Source organism: Antedon bifida, chromosome 5 (genome assembly GCF_963402885.1).
Source record: "Antedon bifida chromosome 5, ecAntBifi1.1, whole genome shotgun sequence".
Taxonomy (NCBI): domain Eukaryota; kingdom Metazoa; phylum Echinodermata; class Crinoidea; order Comatulida; family Antedonidae; genus Antedon; species Antedon bifida.
The window spans coordinates 2,972,144-2,982,073 of record NC_136230.1 but is presented as its reverse complement, the minus strand read 5'-3'; the positions used below and the strand labels follow the sequence as shown (position 1 = coordinate 2,982,073).

Below are 9,930 nucleotides of genomic sequence, written 5' to 3'. Positions count from 1 at the left end.
GGTTCGTGTTGGATTTTAACGCGTTTTAAATAAAATAGTTAACATTGTACGTTTTGGTACATTTTTCTCATTGTCAAGACTTTAAAATACATTATTTATTAATATGTTTGGCCTAATAAGCTAGTATATAATCTAAATTAGACCTAGGTGAATTCAAATAATCGTATTGAAACGCGTTTAATCTTCCAAAAACGCATTATTGACGATGTCCAATCAAGATCTGCAACGTTTTTCTCTCATGACCGCATGTCAAAAGTATGTGCATTCATGCATATCATATTATTTGAAAAAATGAGCATGGAGGTCGTGTCGAATTATATTTTTTAATTATTAGATAATTTCAAATATTATATTAGGGCCTGTTTGATGCCAACACCATGTTAAAATTGATCCAATTTCGAGGTTATTCTTCAAACACGAAATGGTCGTATTTAAAGTCCATTTGTGACACTCGTCCTAGGCAAGTAAGTAAGCCGCAACAGCGCAACACATGTCACCGACTCACCGAAGAAAGAGCACTCATGTTCGTCACTCGAGCACAATTTTTTTAGGCCTAGCTAGGCCTACTACTACTAGATAGGTTCTGTCCTTGAGTGACATAGGCTAGGTCCTGCGTATTTAATCATTGTGTGTGAGGTAGAATTTTACCTAATATAGGCCTATAATAAATACTGTCTTATCCTTAATATTAATAAATAAATGTAAAAAAATATTTAAATATTATTAATTAAATAAAGTCTAAAGATATTATTGTCCCCCTACAAATTTTTTTTTTTTACATTTTTTGTTGAATATGCCATTTTAATGTCACATAATAGTTATTCACTTTGACCAAAAACTGGATCGAAAACAAAATATTTACCTTAAAAAATGTAATTTAAAGAAAAATACTTGTTTTGGTTAAAATTAAAACATTTCTTTTGTCTTTTTATAAGTGAAATAATTTTTTGTTTGTTTTTTTTTACAGAAGTGAATAACTTTATTAAAACTGCAAAATGGCATATTTTAAAGTCTGATTTTAATCTTTTTTCATGTTTTTGGAGGACAATAAATACATATTTAATAATAAAAGTTTATCAGTCTATGCCTACATTGATTAATTAGTATTAGTCTATATATAATATTTAAAGCTCAAAATAATAACTACTAGGCCTATGAAATGATGTACACTTTTTTATCTTTTATGATCTGCATTCATTTTAAATAGAATATTGTCACAATAATTGTCACTCTTTTTCAGTTTGTAAAATTGACAAGCTGCTATTTTGGTACCAGTAGCAGAAATGGGTACAGTTCTCATGAGGTGAGCGAGTCCCACAACATATAATACACACGAAAGTCTTTAAAAGTTTAGTAAATCATAAAAAATATCAGGTTCAGTTATCACAGCAACTATATTATTAGACAGGTGCTCCAAGACTTTGGATAATAAATGAAATTGTATTGTAAAAAAATAAACATAAATGTTTGATGTAAATGTATGATGTTTTTATTTTAGGATGAGTTATCAAAAATTAGAAACATTGGAATATCTGCGCATATTGATTCCGGGAAGACGACACTGACGGAAAGAATTTTATTTTACACTGGCAGAATTAAACAAATGCATGAGGTATGTGAAAATTGAAAAATCCCAAACTACTAAACAAAAGTTGATAGTTATGATTAGAAGATGGTTGGTAATCTCAGATTTTAAGCTCTGTCTACACTATCAAACTTTATGTGATGTGCCCATATATGGACATGATGATGTCATATCACTACCATAATTGGGTATATCATTACCCTATTTGGGCACATTACAATCTTTTTTGTCAAACTAGTTTGATAGTGTAGACAGAGCTTTAGGGACCATGTCAAAATTATTCTACACATTTTGTTTACTTTTTAACAAATTATTTATAGATTAACCAAACAGATACAATGACTGACTCATAAGTGTTGAATCAAACTAAACTCATATATTTATTATGGCAGTAAAAAAAATGTAGTTACTGCAGTAACCACAGTAGAATAAGTTTGACATGATCCCTTATCATTTTAGGTTCGAGGAAAGGACAATGTCGGTGCTACAATGGATTCAATGGAGCTGGAACGACAAAGAGGGATCACCATCCAATCAGCAGCCACATACACTGAATGGAAGGGTAGCAATATTAACATTATTGACACACCAGGTAAATGAAGAAATACAATAGACACACTGGAGTGTAAAATGAAATTATGTAAATTGAACATACAATGCGTAACAAGTGGTTACAGTGATGTATGTGTTTATTGATTGTGTTGGGGTGTAGACTAAAGTAGATTAGATCAATTATATAGTTGTAGTACTACTGTACTATAGTATACTGTATAGGGATGTATTGACTGATTGTAGTACTGTATTTATTTTGCGGTTGACACTTGCCTAGAGCTATATTTTAAAATTATAGCCAGTATGGCCTGTTCTGTGTAATATTAATTTCTCATGGTTAATATACACTAAATACAATAATATTATATATTGCTTTCCCAATAAAAGTTCCAATTGGAATACTTTTCAGGATTTGCCTCTTTCATTTCTTAAGCTCTGTTTACACTATCAAAAAGAGTGTGATTTGCCCAAATATGGTATAATGTATATAAATATAATATGGCACATTTTTTTTTACAAAGTTTGATTTGTAGACAGAGCTTTATAATTTATTCACAATATATAGTATATGATTTGTATTATTTGTATAATTCTGCCCAAAAAAAGAAATAAATGTTGATTTGATTTTTAATGTTTCATTTTAGGGCACGTTGACTTTACTGTGGAGGTTGAACGTGCACTGCGTGTCCTTGATGGCGCCGTTCTTGTGCTGTGTGCTGTCGGAGGTGTCCAGAGTCAAACATTAACCGTTAATCGTCAAATGAAACGTTACAGAGTTCCGTGTTTAGCATTTATCAATAAATTAGACAGGTACATAGATATATAGTGATTTCAGATCTCCCTTCAAGTAAAAGTTAATTTATGAAACATATACATTATTTAAACCAGGTTTTTAAAGCAGAAAAGTGTAGGCTACGTTCACACTGGTGGCCAAGTATTCTATGGGTTATGTTTTTTTATCACACTTGTATGGGATACAGAATCAGTTAGTGTGAATTCTTTTATTCTTTATCACTCTGTCTACACTATCAAACTTTATGTGACAAAAAAATGTGATATGCCCATATATGGACATGATGATGTCATATCACTACCATATTTGGGCATATCATACTTTTTTTGTCAAACTAGTTTGATAGTGTAGACAGAGCTTAACACTACATCAATGTTTTTAGATTTTTTTATCCAGCCACCAAACCAGAATACAGGCTCAGTGTGAACATAGCTTTAAGGGTGGGAACTGAATCTAAACAATAATGAATATTATATGAAAATAACGAATGTCATATTGTATAATGTTATTTTAGGCTTAATTCGAATCCTTCACGAGTATTATCACAATTGAAAGCCAAATTGAACCACAATGCAGCTTTTATACAAATTCCCATTGGACTAGAGAGCAATGCACAGGGTGTTGTTGACATCATAGACAGAAAAGCTATATATTACACAGATGAATTTGGGTAAGAGTCTTTGCATTTTTGTTTTAATTGTTGAGCCTTGTCTACACTATCAAACTTTATGTGACAACAAAATGTGATGTGCCCATATATGGACATGATGATGTCATGTCACTACCATATTTGGGCATACCACTACCATATTTGGGCACATATTTTTTGTCAAACTAGTTTGATAGTGTAGACAGCTTTAGATGGTGTAGAGATGTATTTTTAAAAGTTGCTTCTTATTTAATAATAGTAGTACTCTTTTCTTTTACTTTAATTAATTATTAATTTGTTTGCAATTATTAAAATATAGGCAAACTGTAACATTTGGTGAAGTACCAACAGAATTATTAGAAGAAGTTGAGGAGAAACGGCAATCTCTTATAGGTAAGAAGCACTTGTATTGTTGTTTTCATAGAAATATATCTAAAGCTCTGTCTAAACTATTAAACTAGTTTGACAAAAAAGTGTGATGTGCCTAAATATGGTAGTGATATGACATCATCATGTACATATATGGGCACATCACATTTTTTTGTCACATAAAGTTTGATAGTGTAGACAAGGCTTAAGAATCACAATCACCTATTTTATTTTTATTTTCCCAATTTACGTAAATAGGAGGATTCTGTATTTGCATATTTTTTTTTCTTTTTTTTTTCAGAGGCGTTATCAAATGTTGATGATCAATTAGGAGAAATGTTTCTGTCAGAAGTTGAACCAAGTGACCAACAAATAAAGGTGTGTCTTTTTTCCATGGTACAAATCCATATAGGAAGATCCTCTTCCTTGTAGAACCTCTGTTAAGGAGACACCTTCAGGACCAAACAAAGTGCCTCTTTAATAAGTGTGTCCCCTGAATATTGGTTCTACCATATTTGGGCACATCACACTTTTTTTTTCAAACTAGTTTGATAGTGTAGACAGAGGTTTAAATATAATATATTTCCACTTCCACTTCGTTTCACAGGAAAGTGTCTCCTTAATAGGGATGTCCCAAAGGAGCCATTTTACTGTATTACATTGCTATTATAGTAGTTACAATTTATTAATATTCATATTTTTTATTTCATTGTTTTACATAGGAAGCAATTAGGAGATGTACGGTAAAAAGACAATTTACGCCCGTATTAATGGGAACAGCTCTGAAGAACAAAGGAGTTCAAACTTTACTTGATGCAGTTGCGGAGTATTTACCAACGCCTGCTGAAGTAGAAAACTATGCCCTCGATGTGTGAGTATTAACATATTTACCAAATAAGGCCTACACAAATGTATCTAACTTTTATGTTTTATAATCAATACCTTTTTTATGTTAATCTATGATAATTCGCTGTTTTATTATTATTTGAAACTTTGAAACCATGTTTATTATTTCAAGATGTAATTTCTAGTCATTCTTGACAATTTATATTCAACTCGGTAGGGATGAAATGAAGTTTCAGTTATCACCGGAAAGAACTTTGGAAAATGATTTTGTTAGTCTGGCATTCAAGTTGGAGGTAACGACTCAAAATTACTAAGATTCACAGTATTCCATAGTTAAATGCAGTTAAGTGCAGTTTCGGTATCATTGTACTGTTTTCAAATACTTTATATCTCTTTCTAGGCTGGTCGATTTGGACAATTAACATACATGAGGTGTTATCAAGGTGGTCTTACAAAAGGGCAATATATCTACAATACCAGAACAAAAAAGAGAACTAAAGTTTCCCGCTTGGTCAAAATGCATGCAGACAAAATGCAGGTACATACCGTGTGTTGTAGACAGTGGCATAACGCAGAGGCCTAAGGAACCTAGTTGTAGACAGTGGTGTAATGCAGATGCCAAAGGCCTCTGGTTGTGGAAAGAATTTTGTTTTTCTTTTTGATATAGGTCACTTAATATTGAAATTTATCTTTTAGGATATCAGTGAGGTTTATGCTGGTGACATATTTGCCTTATTTGGTGTTGATTGTGCAAGTGGCGATACTTTTGTCAACAAACCCAAGATGGAATTATCAATGGTAAAATATTTCATTTTCTTGATGAATAAATGTATTTGTAATATTGGTCATATCATGTTCATTGTACATATGTTCATTTTTATATTGGAGTAACAGCTTAATGTCCCATCCAAAGGATGAGGGAATGTAAGTAAAAAAAATCCTATACTATATATAAATGCAAACCAACTGACACAGGCAGGTTTGTCTCATACTTTTACTCAACTTTGACCTCTGACCTCAATTTTAATATCAAGTGAGTAATTAAGACACTGTATTGATGAGCAAGATTTGTTTAATTATTGGTTAAGAGTAATGTTCATTTAAAAATGTTGTTTAAAAATTATTTAATGTAGGAATCGATGCATGTGCCTGATCCAGTGATCTCTTTGGCTATCAAGCCCGTCAAAACGTCAGATCTTGACAACTTTTCCAAAGGGATCAACAGATTCACGCGGGAAGATCCTACGTTCACCGTCTTTTTCGATGACGAGAGCAAAGAGGTATGTATGTATCAGAATTTCTTATTATGATTGTACGCGAGTTTATTGCCATTGATAATATGTGGTGTACAGAGTAGCTTTGAATCAGAGAGCTTAGTTAATTGGTCAGACATCATTTTACTGTATACACAGTAGATTGAGAACAAGAAAAATGTATTTCTTGGAAAAGCTTGAACCTACGACCTGCAGATAACAAACCTCTTTTGCTAATATTATCAAGAAATTTTCACAAGAGAAACATCTATTAAAGATGATGTTTATGTGTGTTTTTGTTTATATTTAGACTATCATCTCAGGTATGGGTGAGCTGCACCTTGAAGTGTATGCGCAGAGAATGAACAATGAGTATAATTGCCCTGTTATCACAGGAAAACCAAAAGTGGCATTCAGAGAGTCAATCACTGAACCTGTTGAGTAAGTATGGTATTCAACAGTTTTAAAAAGTCATGGTCCAGTATAGGTGTGGCAGGTGACCTAAGGCCCAGTATGTGATCAATAGTCCATCAGGTGACCTATGGTCCAGTAGGTGACCTACAGTATGGTCCAGTAGGTGACCTATAGTCCAGTGGATGACCTATGGTCTAGTAGGTGACCTACGGTCCAGTATGTGACCAAGGTCCAGTAGGCAACCTATGGTCCAGTAGGCAACCTATCATGATCCAGTATGTGATCTATGGTCTAGCAGATGACCTATGATCCATCAAGTGACCTATAGTCTAGTAAGTGACCTATTGTGTACAGTAGTTGAAAGTGCAATATTATTCTATGTCTGATACAGATTACTAATTATTTATTGTAACAAAACGTTCATTTTACAGATTTGACTATCTTCATAAAAAGCAGAGTGGAGGGTCAGGTCAATTTGGCAAGGTCATAGGGGTCATTGAGGTAATTATGTTAAAGAGAATGTGTTCTACTAGGCCGTATTAATAATACTAATGCTGTGCCCTGTAAATAATTCATCTTTCCTCAGAATATCCAAAAGCAATGAAAGTTACTATTAAAGCCTTGTCTACACTATCAAACTTTATGTGACAAAAAAATGTGATGTGCCCGTATATGGACTTGATGATGTCATATCACTACCATATTTGGGCACACCACTACCATATTTGGGTACCTCACACTTTTTTTGTCAAACTAGTTTGATAGTGTAGACAGAGCTTTACATGATGGTTACATTAGTTATTATATAGACTCACAACTGGTATTTATATTTCTGTATTTTCTTTTTATTGTTTAGCCTTTACCAGCAGATTCCTACACTAAAATTGAGTTTTCAGATGAGACAGTGGGAACAAATGTACCAAAACAGTATATGCCAGGCATTGAGAAGGTTTGTTAACAATTATAATGTTATTTAAAAAACCAAAGTAGTGAATCATGACAATGTATGTGTTGTACATATGAGTGATATATGTCTTGTCCTGTTCACAAAATTACTCCTTTTTCTGATCTAAAGGATCACCAGTCCATATTACATTCTTGCAATTATGCCATTAAATACAGCACAGCCAATATATATATAAGTTTTACAGTTTTTAAATCAGAATATATTTTAACCTAAAGGCAACATAGTACTACTTGTATATGGGATTGATGTATGTTTTGTTTGTTTCACCATATTTCTGTCGAGGAAAACAATTTGTCCATGTACACGTTTTTATACAGGGAAAGAACATGGAAAATGGAAAGTAAATAGCTGAATTTGATAATTTCTTTTTTTTTAACTATGTTGTAGGGTTTTAAAGAGGCTATGGAGAATGGTACCCTGATTGGTCAAAAGATCACTGGGGTCAGAATTCGTGTTATAGATGGTCAACATCACATAGTAGACTCTAGTGAATTGGCTTTCAGGTTAGCAGCTATCGGAGCTCTCAAACAGGGTAAGGTGTTAAACCAACCCAGTCATTTGAAACGTAGATAATAACCCTCTGAATCTCTTTTTATCATTGTAAAACATTTTAAGGATGTAGGTTCCGGTGTTGTATTAAAACTTTCCAATAGCATTGTTCAGTACTTGCAGCTTTTTTGTATTCTTTTGAAGCCATGAACAAAGCCCAGTGTCACCTGTTGGAGCCTATCATGGCAGTTGAGGTGAATGCGCCTGATGAGTTCCAAGGCCCGGTCATTGCAAGTATCAACAAGAGGCAGGGTGTGATTACAGGAACTGAGGGTGGAGAAGGCTACTTCACACTAGAGTGCAATGTGAGTTTGTATTTTTGTTACTTATTGTAGCCCTGGATGACCTGATATATACCCATATCTAATTAACAACTCCCTGCCCATATTAAGAACACCCCTCAAAGTTGAATGAACTGTTCCTGACAGCAATTTACCTTGATTACTCTTTACAGCAATGTTAGTATATCAATTTTATATTGTTTTATATAGCTTGGATGAAACAATACAGTTTATTACTACAAAAATATTGGTTTTATTGTGATTACTTACCTGGATAAAACAATAAGTGCCAATCACCAGAACTATTTACACCTCTTGTGTAAATGGAACATTCCTCACAGGAAAATGCTATTATTACAACCATCATTGTTATATGCATCTTGACATGGCTCTTGCTAAATTTCTCAAAATTTGTTTTACTTATTTTGATTTAGGTTCCTTTGAATGATATGTTTGGGTATGCATCAGAGCTGAGGTCATTGACCCAGGGCAAAGGTGAATACTCAATGGAGTACCTTCTCTACCAGCCATGCCGTCCAGCAGTTCAAGCAGAGTTGATCCAACAATATCAAGAGGATAATGGACTTTTAAAAACCGTAAAACGGCAACGGTGATGAATGCTTAAACTTTTAGAAATAATATAACTAGTTTGCAATAATAGAGACACATTAAATCATATTAATTTTATTTGTAACATTAATTATCAATGTATGATATCTCTAGGACTCAGTCTTACTCTCACAGACTTGCCCACAAAATGCTGTTATACATTCTTGCATCATTACCAGTATATAAGTGTATGACAACATTTTATAATTGCGGATGACCTTTATTGTCACATGTGATGTCATTTTATTGTCAAATGTTTTATGACATTTTACCAATTCATGTGCTATTGAAATTATTATTGTCATCATTTTCTTTAGTTAATGTCATAAATGTTATGTTTTTTGACCATATTTAATGAGGTTGATCCATCCAGCAATTGCTGATCATTAGGGACCCTCAGCGGTTCACAAGACAAACATATACGCAAGATGCTCTACATAAATAAAGTCTTATTACAAGTCTTTAGGAGTGGAGTTGTAATTTTGTCCTTAGAAAAAATCCTGACATGACAGGACTTCAACTCAGGACCCTTGGAGTGGCAGCCAAGCATCATAACCACCAAGCCACAACTCAACATGTTCATGTGACATATTTGGGGTGAAATGACATTATTTTATATAGTATGTCATCAATTTAGGATGACTTATCACTAATTTCTGTGGTGTAATGTCACCATTTTGTGTTGAGGTGTCATTCATTTGTCACTTATATATACACGAGTTAAGATTTATGTTAAGTTATAGTCAGGTGTTCTACCCCTGATGCAAGCATTAAATGCATAACATTTCGATGTTTCTATGTAGTAAAGCTGTTTCAAAGTATATTTATGAAAATGAAATGAAAAGCAAAAAAACAAACCAAATATGTACATTTTATAAAGAATTGTTATTGAGTACTGTATTGTATTATGGTATGTTAATAAATGCCACAAACAAGCCCTGCATGAAATTGGATGGATAAATTAACCTAGATCTTTTATAAATAATAGTAAAAGTCATAGTATCATGTTTTGTAAACGACAAAAGCAGATACGAAATATATTTAATTCAGAACGTATTGTCGA

General features: G+C 33.0%; 1 protein-coding gene across 2 annotated transcripts; it reads left to right on the top strand.

The window, feature by feature from the left end:
• The first annotated feature begins 284 nt into the window (after positions 1–284).
• LOC144841912 (elongation factor G, mitochondrial-like) lies at positions 285–9,914 on the top strand. 2 transcript variants are annotated; one of them, XM_078698205.1, is made up of 19 exons: positions 285–464; positions 1,241–1,303; positions 1,499–1,612; positions 2,045–2,177; positions 2,782–2,947; positions 3,445–3,600; positions 3,899–3,972; positions 4,250–4,326; positions 4,671–4,819; positions 5,012–5,087; positions 5,195–5,332; positions 5,491–5,592; positions 5,928–6,074; positions 6,358–6,488; positions 6,893–6,962; positions 7,318–7,410; positions 7,816–7,960; positions 8,122–8,282; positions 8,693–9,914. In XM_078698205.1, exons 1-19 carry the CDS (start codon positions 378–380, stop codon positions 8,870–8,872), a joined length of 2,262 nt encoding a protein of 753 aa, XP_078554331.1. In that variant the 5' UTR covers positions 285–377; the 3' UTR covers positions 8,873–9,914. The 2 variants fall into 2 exon arrangements, with proteins under 2 accessions (XP_078554331.1, XP_078554332.1); XM_078698206.1 differs by having other exon boundaries at positions 414–460; positions 8,693–9,913.
• The last annotated feature ends 16 nt before the right edge of the window (positions 9,915–9,930 follow it).